General features: G+C 41.6%; 1 protein-coding gene across 2 annotated transcripts in view; it reads left to right on the forward strand.

Moving 5' to 3' along the window:
- The window catches only part of ankrd50 (ankyrin repeat domain 50), a 62,100-nt gene that overhangs the window by 16,048 nt on the left and 29,688 nt on the right, over positions 1-16,364 (forward strand). For both annotated transcript variants that reach the window (XM_074673864.1, XM_074673865.1), the window contains exon 3: positions 11,678-11,910. In XM_074673864.1, coding sequence (XP_074529965.1) covers positions 11,678-11,910 — 233 coding nt within the window. The remainder of the gene's footprint in view (positions 1-11,677; positions 11,911-16,364) is intronic.

A 16,364-nucleotide genomic window follows, 5' to 3' on the forward strand; every position in this document is an offset into this window, starting at 1 on the left:
TTAACTTTAAATTACACAAAATGGGAACCCCAATTCCAGCCATTGTTGCCTGGGTTGTTTCAGAAAATTACAGTGATCGATCAGTTTTTCTTTGTCTTGCAGTCGCCTGTCTGAAGATCCCTCTGGTTGCTTTTCAAAAATGTTTGTTCAATCAATTGCACAACAGCTCTTCCTCATTTTTTGATTTTGTTTTAGAGTTTTTGACCGTATTAAGCCAACGCTTAAATTCTGGCCATTCTGGCTTGCCCACTTATGTCTGTAATCAAGCATAAATGAGCACAAGGCAAGTTTCAAAATTAAAGAAATGTTTTTTTTTTCTTTTTGGTTGGCGACATTTGAGTATGCCTACTCAGCATATGATTTACCTGACATTTGTTCAGTTTAGGTTGGAGTTATTTACTTTAGAGTTTGCACTATGGAGTGAAAGGGCAGTTTAAGTCAGGTTTAAAGTTGCCTAAGTCAGACTAGACTGTTAGAAAAACTGGACCAAGTCACTTTATTATTCAATGTTGTCATGTTATTAATAAATATCATATGCTCTGTATTTGGCCAAGTTTTTTGTGCTTTCCCCAAAACTTGAAAAAATGACTTGGGCCATTATTTTAACAGGGTGATGATTTGGTGAGTTCACAGCCTATTCCAAAAAAACTGAATAGATTAACTGTCCTCATGTGAGAAGTTATAAAAGATTAACCAAAAATGAAGCAATTTAGGGTGTAGAGTGGGTCAGGTTTCAGGGTGGATGTGGTCACACAAACAATGCGATCACTGTGTGCGACCAGTCCCATGATGGTGGTGTAAAGACTCCAAAACATCACAAGACTTCATCAGATACCATCTTTAGATTCTGTAATGAGGATTTGGGGAATGCTACGTTACGTAAAAGCGTTTTGGGTCTGATTTTGAGAAGACACACTTGTTTGTTTCGCTTATGCAAGTCACCCTCACACACTCCTCACTCCCTGACCAAGCAGTCTCCAGGACTGTGTTTCTCAGACAGCGGGAGGCGTTTGCCTGCACCGAATCGATTGTGCAAACCCATTAAGCTGAGATCAGATTCTTGCATTGTCCAGCATGTTTTAGAGCTCAGCAGAAAGCGGCGTTTTAAAGACTTAGAGGAGCTTTCTAAGAGAGTCGCTCAGAGTTCAGAGGTGGTTTGAGTTCTCTGCAGATTTATGGCGAACCCTCCTGTTGACACCATGTGGAAAACACCTGTTTGGACGTCAGCAGAGAGGTGTGGTCTGAAGTGGAACAAGCACAAATGTTTGAGCTTTTGGAGTGAGCATGGGCTGTTGGAATACAAAAGTGTTTCTCTGGAAAGTCGTTTTTTTTTTTTCCTCTTATGTAACAAAGAAAGTTTGACCCATCCCATAATTCAGTGTTCTTTCACAAACAGCTGTCGGAAGATGAAGAAATCCTTTCTCAATTTTTGTAACACATATTTAAAGATTAATGAAAACAAGGCTCAGTGTTTCACTCAGCATTTCATGCCAAATATAAATCTGTGGTTTAGTGCTCATCTAATATAGATATTAGCAACCCAGATCTAACAGTTTGATTCCTAACATCTTATCTAATCTAAGCATTTTCACAATTACTGAGCCGTCTGTTTGATTTTGACGAGAGTTTCTAATTCCTGAACAAATATTTACTTCACGAGCTGCTGGATCTACAAAACGTGAATCTCTCCTGAAAGTTTCAGCCTCAGGAAGTCCTTTGAGTGTCGCAGACTCTGTGAGGACTACATGATTGGTAGAAGTGCTGTTCATAGAGACTCCGGTTGAGGCGGGCTGCAGAAAGACCAGAAACCACGTAGACACCTAGCCAAAAAAACAACTGACTTTTCCAGCATTAAAAACATATTTACAGCCTGGTTCAAAAACAGCCTGGGTCTGAAAGGCTAATTTTAGTCTTTAACTCTTGTAACAACTTTAAGCTCATGTTTTAGATTGTTTTTAGCTTTAAGCTTGTGTTTTAGCCTGTAGCTCCTGTTTCAACCTTTAGCCAATATTTTAGCCTTTGGATGCTGTTTATGCCATTAGCCCATGTTTTAGCCATTAGCTCTTGTTTTGACCTTTAGCTTGTGTTTAAGCCTTTAGCTCCTGTTTCAGTCTTTAGCTCATATTTTAGTCTTTAGATGTTGTTTATGCCATTAACCCGCATTTTAGCCACTAGCTCTTGTTTTAGCCTGTAGCTCCTGTTATAGCCTTTGGCCTTCATTAAAGCCCTTAGCCTGTGTTTAAGCCTTTAGCTCACATTCCAGCCTTTAGCTCCTGTTTGAATATTTAGCCCTTAACTCTTCCAATAACCTGTAGCTTATTTTTTAGTTTGTTTTTTAGCTTTTGGCTTGTGTTTTAGCCTTTAGCTCTTGTTTGAGATTTTAGCCTATGTTTTAGCCTTTAGATTTTGTTTACCCCATTAGCCCATGTTTTAGCCATTAGCTCTTGTGTTGACCTCTAGCCTGTGTTTAAACCTTTAGCTCACATTCCAGTCCCTAGCTCCTGTTTGAGTCTTTAGCCTCCATTTTAGCCTTTAATGCTTGTAGTAACATGTAGCTCATGTTTTAGCTTGATATTGTAGCCTTAAGCTTGTGTTTCAGCCTTTAGCTCCTGTTTGAACCTTTAGCCCATTTTTTAGCCTTTAGATGTTGAATATGCCATAAGCCCGCATTTTAGCCTCTAGCTCTTGTTTTGACCCTTAGCCTGTGTTTTAGCCCGTAGGTCCTGTTATAGCACGAAGCTTCCATTTTGGCCCTTAGCCTGTGTTTAAGCCTTTAGCTCCTGTTTGAGCCTTTGGCCTCCATTTTAGCCTTTAATACTTGTAGTAACATGTAGCTCATGTTTTAGCTTGTTTTTTAGCTTTTAGCTTGTGTTAAAGCCTTTAGCTCCTGCATTAACCTTTAGCTCATATTTTAGCCTTTAGGTGTTGTTTATGCCATCAGCACATGGTTTAGCCATTAACTCTTGTTTAAACCTTTAGCTTGTGTTTTAGCCTTTAGCTCATGCTCTATCACTCTCCTGTTCAGATTTCTTTCTGCAGTGTCCACCATTACTAAAAAACAACTCACAGAAAATTTTTTCATCTAGAAAAAAAAAGACAGAACTTGCTTCTCACTACTAAACTTTGCTACAGTAGTGTCATCAAAGACTTTTGGCGAGGAAGTGGCAAGTATCGGTATCGGTGTTGGGTATCAAGCCAATACCAGCCCAATTTCAAGGTATCAGTACTTGTGAAGGCTGCTGATACCAGCAAACGATATTTAAGGCAAAAGAATCCAATGTTTAGTGAGTCCTCCTCACCAGTAGTTGGCGCTGCATTGCTGCAATTTGGCACCACAGCAAATATAGGCCAGGTTCTGTTCAGACAGAAATGAATTCATGCCCTCCCTATTCCCTGAGAAATAGAAGTGGGAGAAAAAATGTGGTTTCGTAGTTAAAGGATTTTGATAACACTTTATATTGGGGAACACATTTTCACTATTAATTACATGCTTACTAATATGCATATAAGTAGCATACTAGCTCTTCATTAGTATTTATTAAGCACTTATTAACACCTCATTCTACATCTGCTTCTATTGCGATATAGATTCACATTTTTCATTATATTACCTCCTAATTATCGCTTTGTGACTGTGAATATTTATATATTTTTTTGGTGAATTTCAGGGTCAACATTTTTTAAGATTTCAGAGTGATAAAGGAAGAATTACTGTTCTCGTGGTACTGCCCCTTTGCGAGACCCTGATAACCTACACCATTATTCACATCATTAATTAGAATTAACAATGCATTTGTTCACAGTCAATAAGTGATAATTTGGAGTTAATGTCATAACAAACATCTTTTTTCATATTGTAGTAGAGGAAGAATAATAGTATGTTGCATAAGGTGTTAATAAGTGCTTAATAAGTACTAATGGAGGGTTAGAATGCTGCTTCTATGCATATTAGTAAGCACACAATTAATAGTAAATGTTCCTTAATATAAAGTGTTACTGTGATTTTTCTTAAGATTTTAAAACAGATTTTTTTTCAATTTTTTAAATTAATTAATTTATTTTTCTTTTATTGAAATCCTCCAATTTAGTCTTTGTTTATAGGCTGGGTTGGAAAAAAGTTAAAATGTCAGAGCCCCTGAATAAATCCTAAAAACTGTCTCATGTAATGTGCATTTTTGGGGGGGAAATATGGCTTCTGATAAAGTCTGTAGACATCATCATCATTCAACTTTTGCACATGGTCTGTCACATGGTCTATCAAACAATCAACTCAGAAGAAAACCATATCATCCCAGCCTATCTGAAAAATAACATCAAGAAACAACCCATTTTGATCCTGTTACTCTCATTTAAAATCATGACAAATCTTAAAAAGTGAGACTATCTTTTAATGAAATTCAAAATTGTATTTTATGAGTGTTGGACTGACTGATTAACCAAGAGCCTGCTGTGATGTCGTCCATTAAGGCGAAGATAGATGATAAAATGTGGAAAAATCCAGCAGGTCAACCTGATCTCAGAGGTTATGTTTATTTTATTTATGCACATTTTTAAGCTCATCTGTATGTTAACAGGATACACCTATTTGAGCTAATGGGGGTTTTCCATGTCACCTAATTCTCCACTCAGCCGTGTCAAACAAATGACTTTAAAAGCATCTTTGTGTGTTTGAAATTTGCCTAATTCACTGCCGCAAGGCTGACCTCTTCAGAGGGTTATTTATCTAATAAAAGGCTCTCAGCACAAATTAATGCTCATATGTCGGTCTGCTGCTAACAGTGTCGCTATTCTGCCTCCAAAAACAAGCTTTATTAATGAGCCTGAGTTCTGAGTTCATGTTCAATCAGATAAAACTGGAGTCAAACGATAACAGATTGAGGAGGAAGTGAGAGCATATGGCGGATGGAACAGAAAGCTTAACTGTCTGAGCCCAAACATTTGCTCCCAGAACCAGTCGCTCTTATTGTCCTCATCAGTGTGATTACTCTGAACAAGATGATTGCAGTAAACTCCATGCATAATGTAAGAATCGAACAAGAAAGTGCGAGGGAAGCATCTGCAAGATAGTCGTCTCTTCCACTTTGGGTGAGCCGTGCATGAGTCAGCCGTTGCCGCTCAGCTCTCCTGACTTTGCAAAGACGCTGAACGGGCTTCGTCCAAATTGAGTCGATACTAAATGAAGAGATGGGGTTCTTCCAATGAAATGGGCTCTGCCATTTTCTCCTGATCATAGCGGGAAGTGTTGTCAGTGTTGCTCTCCGTGGCGATCTGTCTGAAGCAGAGAGCTCTGCGCACCAGTTGGCCTTTTCGTCCATTAATAGAGCAGCATCAAGGCCACACATGGGCGGCATATTTCAGCCCGTGTCCTGCTCCGTGTTTATGAGTGGGAGTGTGGGCTGTGTTTGGCATGGATTTCAGGCTCCGCTCCGGCTCTATAAAATGAGCTGTGTAAATTTGTAAGGTGCTGGCTCGGTGCCCGGTGCTGCCCCGACATCTTCACTAAACGTCACACTGAAAGCTTCACTTTGCACATTGCTGTGGGAGCAGAGGCCGCCGCTGCCCCGAACACGACAGATGGTGAGTGCATTAGATGCATTTCACATCCCCCTTCTTTGCCTTTCTTCATGTCTTAAATAGAAATTGGCATCAACCCGGGCATCTGTTGAGAGCCGGAGCGAGAAACAAAATAGTTGGAAATAATGTCCAAGTCCGCTGCGTGTGGCTCAGGTATGCTGCAGGTTGGTCTGGCAAACTCAGTCAGCTTTTCCTGCTCCAGTTTTCTCTCCAGTGGAGCTCTCTTTGTCCCCCGTCCTTGTCTTTTGACTCTTTGACAGCGAGAAAAGTAGCCGGATTGTGGGAGAAGAATGACTCTTTGTTTGTGCCACTTGCTGTCACTGTGGATTTGATTGTCTCAGTGGGCAACACGGCCTCGGACACAGCCATTCACACGCACTCACGCAGTCACCCCTGCCGATGGACATTCCTTTTGGCCCGGCTCCCAGATGGCGCTGCAGGTTCCCTATGTGCTGCAGCCATCTGATGGAGTGATTAACTGTTTGTGAAAGGCCGAGCAGCCACCATGACGGGGCGGAAAGGTTGGAGATCATTTGCACTGCTTTCCCCCCCGCTGGGTGTCAGAGTGCTTGGAAAAAACTGAGCTCTCTGAGGTTTGTTAGGAGGTACGAAAACAGGTTTGTGCCTCTGCTAAAGGGGAGGCTACAGTTTGGTGCACTCCTCGTTAGAGATGGGTCATGAATTTAGAAGCTTTAGATATTCAAAATGGGATGTTGATTACAGATTTCATTTAATTTTTAAGTTAGATTTGTCTGTTGTTTTTACGATCCCCTGGTTGTCATGTGGTAATCCCTCCAGACAATGGCTGAAAAGCATCCTAGCGCTGTTTGCTAACCACATTACAGAACACAAGAAGAAGAAGAATGGTGTCTGCATCAAATAGCAAAAGAAGAAGAAAACATTAACTTAAGTTGCTGGAAATACGGGAAATCTCACTGACAATAAAGTTGCTGTAAAATCTGCAGCGACCTTTTGACGGATGTCCACATGTCCGGCTCACAATCAGCAGCTAGGGTCTCAAACTCACAGCTTCACCGGCCTGTCACTTGAGATTAATTCAGGGACCAGAGACACGGGGAAGAAATATCTTATTTCCGAGGTGACCCTGAATGCAGCTTATAGCAGAATATCGCAACAAATATCTTGAGCCCTGTTGTCCCCCAGTTGGTTCAGTTCAGTTTGTCTCAGTACGGCACACGTTTTATTTTATGACGTTTCCTTTGACTAAAACGGGAACAGATCCCCAATTACCAAACTGTACCATCCCACTTTTAGAGACACTGCAGTCCATTGATTGGTGGAAAGAATTGTCACTTCCTGTGTGACAGCGGTAATTAGGGATGGGTACCTTTCACATTTGAAACGATACGGTACAGATGCTCGGTACCTGGCAATCAGAATCAGTACCTTTTTTACTAGTTTTTTGTTTATATAGTAACAAAATTCAGTTTGTTCAACAATAAAATATATATATTTTTCATTTTAAATATTTTTTCTTCAATTAACATCCTTGCAATGCTATGTTTAGGGATGGGTGCCTTTAACATTTGAAAAGATACGGTACAGATGCCCGGTACCTGGCAATCGATACCGGTACTCAACAGTACCAATTTTCTGTACTTTTTGTGTAAATTTGGTGAAAAAATATCAATTTGTTTAGTCATGAAATACATTTTTTTCCAGTTGAACATATTTATCCTTCATCATATAACCTTTCAATGCTGTGTTCATGTCCAGCGTGGAAAATCTCCTACTCTTCCACTCTCACACAGTCACAAGGATGTGTTTAGGTACCTAAACATGGTACCTTTTGATTTTACGTGAATTAGTACCCAGTGCTTTTTGACAGAATTTGGTGGGCACTTAAAAAAGTACCTAATTTGGTACCCATCCCTAGGGGTAATAAAGAAACAAAGCTTGATAATTCTTACTGACAAAGAGCCAAATGCCAACCACAAAGAAAACGAGTTTCTGAATGTCTTCCATTGTTGCTCTTTGTTTGCTGTGTTGTGTTTTTCTTCTTTGTTGGATTTTTAAGTGGGGTACACTGTGTCGCGCCCCTATAGCATCACTCTATTACGTAACTGATGCAGCTATCAGCATCCAGCTTCGCAACCAGGATCAGGCATTAGTACCAAACTATACTGATCCATACTGGACCACTTGGTGGAAACAGGGCTAGAGTGATGCCCATCTTCAAGCTGTCCAAAGGGTTTCAAACTACCATCTCCCTCAGAGCAAATGTGGCCCAGCTGAATGAAAACATATAGTTTCAGGTGTATGTCAGCAAGCATTCAGGAAGAAAAGCCAAATATGTAAAATAATTTATGTAGAGGAGCACAGATTTTCAAACTGTTGATATATTTTCCCCTTTATGTGGATTGTAAAACATCAAAAAATGTTTGTAGTCTTAAGTTGCTTTCAGCTCAGGGAGCTCCAAAAACAAGTGTCTTGTGATAAATCTATTTTTGTCTCTGATTAGTTCTCGCTTTGGAAAATGTTTTCAGGCCAGCCTGTTGGTTTGATTTCAGCCACTGCTGAGGACTTCATGCAGCAAAGACTCAGCTGAAAAAATTTGTCTTGAAATCTGCCTGAGAAGCACTCCTTCTTGGAAAAAATCTCAGACCAAACTTTCACAAACCAGTTGAGCTTTCCCTGCCAGACTTCAGCAACTTGAGATGTTAAATATTGTCAGACTGTGACATCACATGCCTCCACTTTGGGGAATTGGGTCAAACAGAAAAACTGTGTCAACACTCGCACTGCACTAACCCAGGAGAAGTCACGGAGAGAGCGGCCTCCTCTGAGTGTCCTGACAGCTCACAGACCTTCGCCGCAGTCATTCGTGCTCCCGTGTGCTTAAGGATAATGAACTGGAGCTGGGATGGTAGATGCTTAAAAGGGAATGGCTTCGGAGCCACAGGCTTAGTGACAGGCTGTCGAGCATCCAGAGGAAGTCTCATTAAAGCAGTATTTCAGTGTTTTATGACAAAGCTTACAACCAGTGTCACTTCCATTAAGGAGGAAGGGTAGTTGAAGAGTCCCATCATCCGGAAGGTGACCGATTTAATCTGCACAACAGCTCCCAATGAAAGCGCTCCAGCTCCCCTGAAGGCTTGTTTACTCTCCAGTCAAGTTTTCGTGTCAGTTAAATGATTTGTTCCCCCCTTTCTGAAGAGTTTAATTAACCTATACCCAGATTTAAATGTCACCGATGTGAAATCCTCAGATCCTTTATCACAAACAGTTGAACTGGAAGTCATTTCACGAGTCTCGGGAAATGACATTTTCCCAAACAGACATCTTACGGCTGGCTCCACTCTGCTGGTGGCAGACGCAGAGGAACAGAGGTCTGCCAGGACAAACACGAGTCTGCAGAAGAGAAAAAGCAGCTTCAGTAAACACTCATGTAATGGAGCAAGTCTGCTGTTGATGGAAGGATAATGTAGCATTTAATCCTCGCTTTGCAGAGCGTCGAATGCTTGACGATACGTAGGCTATTCAACAAGATTCAAAACAGCGAGTTTTGATCATCAAACATGAAAATTACTCTTATATAAATGTATTTCCTGTCCTGGTTTGACTTGCATGTTGATGTGTGATGATGCTGTTTCTCATTTCCAGTCTCAAGGTTGAACACTGAGCTCTCAGAGCCTGTTGAATCATAAAAGACCATTTGGGTTCAATGTTTGTATGTGAGGTATTTCCTTGAAAGCATAAAAACTTAGTTGAACTGTTTTGGGTCAAATTAGGAAGAGGATACAGCTGTTCGTCACACATCCAGCCCGCTTACGGCAAAGGAAGGAGTGCCACAAGGGTCAGTGCTGGGTCCCCTGCTTTTTAGTCTTTTTTTGTAAATTATGTCAATTAAAATCTCTGTGATGTCCTTCATGTGGTCAGTTTTCTGTAGTGTTCTCCATCAGAAGGCGACGTGGAGGAAATTTGTCAGGGTGGTTTCATGACAGGAAACGCTAACCCCCAAAGGGTTAATCACATGATAAAGTAGCTATAACGTTACACACTGTTGCAGCATGCGGGTTGTTGCCAACTTAGCTGCTCTGTCGCTGTGTTTAGTGACATTTCAGACCCCTCTTGTGTCTTTTTTTTGCGGAAAGAAAAGCAACTAGTGACAAATCTAGTGACTTTTCTGGAGTTTGGAGACTGATGTGAAAGCAAGTTTTGATCTCCAGTATGCGCTGCTTCTAAACGAGCCGTGCTAAGCCCCTCCCCCTATCCAAAACACAATTCACAATTCTGCTTTGACAAGCAGCAAAGAGGAGAGCTTTGTAGCGTGGTACACTTAAGGGATGTCTGGATCAGGTATTTTTCAAGCGGCAACCTCCGGTCTAAGAATATGAGACGATGCTGAAGTGCTAAAATCTGCTGTTTCTCGAGTGTTCGCTTGAGGCTGGCTCTGGAAGTAGCGGAAGTCACAAAAACACCAATCCAAAAAAGCTGTTTTCAAAGCAGAAATGAACCTGTTTACAGCCTGGTTCAAAAAACGTCCTCTGTCTGAGTCGCTAATTCTACTACCGGCTCCCACTGTATGAGGGTGATTTTTATTCTAGTGGGCTGTTCAGAGGATATCAAGATCACGAGCTCCCCCAATAAGAGGCACAGCTGAGGGTCATGTGACTGACAGGCGCCCTATGGCTGTAGGCGAAGCCCTTGCCACTACCAATATGGCCGCTGTAACCAATCTGCTTCATTTTCCGTTTCAGAAACAGACGGGTGACGTCAACGAGACCACGTCCATGTTTTATACAGTCTATGGTATTTTTGCTAGATATAGACTGATATAGATTTCCCGGGCTGATACCAATACTGATTATTTGTAGTCAAGGAGGCGGATAACAAATGTTTAAAGCCAATATTAATTTGTAGTATTATTATTAGTTAATTTGTATTAGTCAAAGTGAAAACATTGGTGTCAAAATTTTGAACAATACAAACTCCAACACTTAATTTCATTCAAATCCCTTTAAGCATGAGTTTTTTAAACAGCTCCCAGGCTCAGCAGCATGTTTTATAAAGTCAAATGAAAACTTATAAAAAATAAATAGATAAAGTTTTCTACAGTAAATAAAGTTTTACAAAATTTCAATGTAACTGCAATAACTGTGATAACTTCACTGCTGATTGGCTGTTTCCCAAGCCATGGCTCTGAGCCACAGTTTAAAATCTGTTTCTTATCGGCTGTCGGATTAAAAAAAGGCTGATGCCGATATGCTTCAAAATGCCAAATATCAGCCCTGACAATCAGCCTGGCCAATAATCGGTCTATTCCTAAATTTTTTCTCTGAGTCATTTGATTTTGAGTGTCTGCTGCTGAGACCGAGTCCAGATCTGATACTTCTACTCTGATACATCGTGCTCCCAGCTTTTAGCTCCTGCCATGTTCTGCTCTACTTTACAGCATTCAACCAATAGTGTCACTGTTATGATGTCATGTCCTTTGTTGTTTGTGTGTGGGGCTGAGACGGTCTGACTCTGTACCACCACACAATGGTATACTAACATGTTATTTTCACATTTGTTTTCAAATATTATAGATCTGATATAAAATAATGAGAAATTGATGTGAAAGAATTGGTACTGAAAAAGTATCATCGAGTCACCGATACCGATATCAAAGTAATGGTATCGATATCAGTATCGATATCATTATCCAAAATTTCTGAATGATTCCCAGCCCTAAGCAGAATAAGGATCTGGATTTTATCTGAATTGCTTTTCATATTCAGATTATTTGGACCTTCAAACATTTTCAGCACAGAGTATTCCTGATTTCCTCCTTTTTATGCACCATTTGTTTTCCTTTCTGCTCCATTTCATAACATAAATCTGCTGTTGTGTCCTCTGATGTTAACTCTCCTAAAAGCTGAGGATATTGCAGCACTGACCAAAAGCCTCTGTGGGAGGCTGATTGTGTGGTTTATAACAGACACCAGGCACATTTGGCCACTCAAATGACCAGATGTGCAAAACACAGCGTGCTGAATAACTCTCCAGATTCAGATAAATCTCCTTTGATTCTTTCTGTGATGGAGCTGCTTGAGTTGGAGGAGCTGTTTCCTAACCGTCCTCTCCTCTCTGTCCTCAGGTGTGTCCTCCTGCCTCTCCTCAGTGTCAAACCTCCTCAGCAGTCTCTCTTCCTGCTGGTGGACTCCATCGATGAAGGCTGCCAGCTGGGTGAGGGGGAGCAGAGGTCCTCTCCTGGCTCCCCCAGGACCATCGCCGAGCTCCTGGCCAGTCATCACGAGTTCCTGCCGCCCTGGCTTCTGCTCATCTGCTCGGCACGGCGACAGAACAAGGCCATCACTAAACTCTTCACAGGTAACGGCCTCTACCTGATGGGACTCAGTGTTGGTTAAGCTGAAGCTTTTAAAAACTTTCACAGAAAGTTAAGGTATCAAGGAGTACTGTGGCTTCTGGGTACCTGTTTTTGGTACTTTCAAAATAGAATCTCAAAGTTTTTAAATAATCATATTTATTTCTCATTACTTAAACTTGCAACTTGCTGTGTTCATGTCCAGCATGGAAAATTGCCTACTCTTCCACCTCCTCACAGTAATAAGTAGGGTTTAGGTACCTAAACATGGTAATGTTTGCTTTTTTGTGAATTGGTACTTGGTACTAAAGATAGAATTTGATTGGTACTAGGAATCAGAGAGTACTGGTATCGGTATCAAGCCCGTACCAGGCGTTTTTCAAGGTATGGATACTCGTGAAGGCAGCCAATACCAGGAGCTGATTCACAAAGCAAAAAATCTTACATTGAGTAAGTCCTCCTCGCCAGTAGTTGGTGCTACACAGCAAATATGCATCAGGTCCTGCTCAGACAACATTAATGAGTTTTGCACTTCAGTTTATTTTAGAAAATACTTAAACTCTGACAGTTATTAGTTTTATTTTTCGCTTTTGTTAATCTGTTTCTTAAGAATTCGTAATCTCAGAGAGAGTTTCCTCTGCACTCAGACGAGGCCATATTTTACTTGACCAAAAACACAAATAAACGGACTCCCACCGAAAAACTCTGATATCGGTCTGCATTCACGCTTTATTTAGAGAATTTTCAGCGCGTTACTTTCACACCAAAACACCGCTAAATAAGGCTCTAGTTCTCATCGTGTCGTAAAACGGCGCTACCTCCGCTGCAGAGCCACAGCTGGCTACGAGGCGCTCGCCGCTTAGTGTATCAGTCCGCGCGCGGCGTGCCAGATATAAACAAACGCAGGTAGTCTGCCAGGACGAAGAGACACGATGAGAACTAGAGCCTTATTTAGCGGAGTTTTTCTGTGAAAGTAACGCGCTGAAAATTCTCTGAATAAAGTGTGAATGCAGACCGATATCAGATTTTTTCAGTGGGAGTCCGTTTATTTGTGTTTTTGGTCAAGTAAAATATGGCCCCATCTGAGTGCAGAGGAAACCGGCAGAGGAGCAGGGAGGGGGTGTTTGGTGCGAGCGCTCTGGGCTTCTGCTGCACAAAAACACTGCTGTAGGGGTAATTTCTGCCCTAAACCTTGTGATAGGACCCAACTTGTTCCATCCCGGAGTATCACTTTAAGGTCAGAGGGACAGTGCTGTCTTTCATCAAAATGATGTGCCACTGTGAATTGAAATTATAAGTATTAAAAGTACTAGTAGTATGAGTACTTAAGAGGTAGTTCTCACACTGGTGTCAGTTTGAGAATAAGGGGTATTGTTATTGATAAAAGTACCTTGTTGGGTACCCATCCCTGAATAAACCACTATGGGGGAAACTTGCAACTAGGTTTACGTCTCTGTCGTTGAATCACATATTTACTGCTGCAAACATCACCTTCATCTTGATGTCCCAGAGTTTAAAAAATATGACTCAGGTTGAAAACAGAGAAGTCTCTTGACTATGCTGGAGTTTTAAAATCTGTCATCGTCAGAGAAATCGTGATACCTCACTACCAGCTGAGCTGAACTGATGTAGAGACGCTCTGATTGATGAGGCAGTGTTTGCTCTCATCAATACCGCTCCGCGCTGGTTTCTGCTCAGCAGCGGCGTTTCCTCTGTGTTCAGACGATACATTTGAGCTGATAATGCTGTAACACAAACAGCCCGTGGCTGCTTCCTTTCTGTCACGGCTGCTCTGACAGTATGGATGCAGGAAGCTGCTCGAACACCACAACATGCCTGAAAGAGATTAGGGTCCCGTGGCAGACCTCTGGATGAGCCGCTGAGCTCCCTTGATGTCCTGTGACACTGTACCACACCAGCTGCTATTATCTCCTTGTCAGGCCAGCAGCCTACTCTGTGGTGATGAGCTGGCATAACATTAATCAAGAACCTGGCTGTGTGGGAGGAAGTCTCCTCCGCAGACTCACACTGCTGTGTACCCGCTGTGTGTACCCTCTCTGCTTTTCCAAAACCACTGAACGTGGGAGCTTCTCGAGCCCCGGCTCACCTCTTAAATCATTACGCAATATCCCAGCAGCCTCAGCGAGGGTTTTTGTGCCACTCCAGAGATGCATGGATGTGCTTCATATTTAACGTCTCTCACTGCATAAATTATGACATTAAAATTCTGGAATGTAATCTGTCTCTGCGCACATTTATTCTGATATTTTATGTATAAAATGAGGCAGAGAAAGACTTGGCTTCATCTCTGAATACTTCATGTTGTGTCATCAAGTAAAAATGTCCCAAATGTTCGAAAAGTTTGGAAGAAACTTTGTGCAGCTGCACGGCGCGCATTTGTAGAAGACACCAGAGATTAAAAATACTTAAAGGAGAGATCAAAATGTGATTTAGTCACAGAAAACCTGCAGCTAGTTTGACATCATTTTGGCATCTTCTGCGTGCTAAATCTAATCTTTGGCATTGTTTCAGAAAGGCACCGTGATGTTTGGAAAGCTTGGAGGCGGATTGTGGACCAGCTGGGTTTCACTGAGTGCAGGTAGAGAGGAAGAGGAATCTGATGATTTACCAGAAGTTAACAAGCTGCCATTACTGCTGCCGTGTCTCCTACAACACCTGCACATTATAATGATGATGCTGTTAGCCAGTCCCTCACAGCATTCACAGACAGGACAAACTGAGACTCAGCACAAACACAACCCATGTATGAGAGGACACTGGGTACAGATTCACTGACTAGTCAGAGGATTTAGATATACTTTAAGAAGATAATTTTTATTTCCCAGTGATTTATTGATGCTGTTTTGTTGATAATCTCAAAGCGTTTAATAAACACTCCAGTTTTTTGACCGTCTGTCCCACTAAACTCCTAATTTTCTCCTGAATTTTCACCTTGATACTCTAAAAGACTGCATAACAGGAATGGTACTCTAAAGATAAGCACTTTTTTGTTTGAGAGTTACCAGGCTCAGTGAATGCATCACCTGCGTCCAGCTGTTTAACAGCCAATACCTCAGAGTTGTGTTTTCTGAGAGAGTTGTGGGACCCACTAGTCCGAGAATGAAAAAGAAGCCAAGTTTTAGTATTTTGTCTTTGAAACCGCCAACAGTGATTAGTATGAAGTGGTCAAATCATTACATTAACATCAAAATGTGGATTAAGTCTCAGAATCTCGGCAGATGACAGATGCTAAATTACTAATTAGCGATCCCATAGAGCTGCTACAAGCATTGGCAGATTACAGCGTAAAATAAAGAGGCCAAAATGCATGTTAATGCCCAAGTGCTATATTTATAGCACGTATTACAACGTGGCCATGTTACAAAGTGCTATACAAAATGAAACAAACTATGAAAGAGATAAAAGAAAAGAAATGTAAGAGGAGTAAAAGAGAAATAGAGGAGAACTGTGAGGAACTAAAGAAAACTATATAAAATTTATATAAAAAAGGCATAAAGGCTAAAGAACCACCACCAAAAAAGGAAAAGAGGCCATCAGAAAAAAAGAAAAAAAATATATATATATATATATTGTTTTGGTACACTTTGTGGCGTTTCCTTTGACCAATACAGGGACAGGTCCCCAAAATACCGACCAGCACCGTCCCACTTTTTGTACCCTTCTGTTGGGGTCAAGACTTACTGATCTGACCCCAGAAGGTGGAGCTAGAAACACTGCAGTCTGTTGATTGGTGGAAAGCATCTTCACTTCCTGTTTGACAGCAGTGATAAAGAAACAAAGCCTGATTGTTTTTTGTACCAAAGAGCCACATGCCAATCACAAAGAAGACGAGTTGTTGGATGTCTTCATTGTTGCTCAGTAGCCCCGTTTCCATCAAGCAGTCCGGTTTAGTTAGTCCAGTTTGGTACGGGTTGGTTCAGTAATGCCTGGTCCTGCTTATATTTCAACCGCCAACTCTTGGTAGGCTGCATGTAAGCCCGGTGCTGGTAGCCACATCGGTTACGTAATATCGTGACGCCATAGCAGCACGACACAGTGCACCAACGAAGAAGAAAAACACAACCTTGTTTCAGAGAAGGCTGTGTGCCGCCAGGTGAAATACAGGAAGTGACGATTTTTTTCAACCAATTAGAGGGCTGCAGTGTTGTAGCTCCAGCTTCTTGGATTGGATCAGCTTAGTCTGGCACCCCAACAGAAGGGTCCCAAAAAGTGGGATGGTTCGTCTGGGCTATTTGAGGATCTGTCCCGGGATTAGTCAGTGGAAACGCCACAAAATGCGCACCATATGGAGATGAACAGAACGCTATTATGTAGCTGACGCAGCTATCAGCATCGGGTTTACATGCCGACTACCACAAGGGGGCACGATTGGCCGTGGAAACACAAAAAGGACCAGGCTTTACAGATCCAACCCCTACCAAACTGGAGTGATCCGTAC

This window comes from Halichoeres trimaculatus, unplaced genomic scaffold, assembly GCF_033239565.1.
Source record: "Halichoeres trimaculatus isolate MK-OKI-2021-1 unplaced genomic scaffold, fHalTri1.1 fHalTri1_scaffold_7, whole genome shotgun sequence".
Lineage (NCBI taxonomy): Eukaryota > Metazoa > Chordata > Actinopteri > Labriformes > Labridae > Halichoeres > Halichoeres trimaculatus.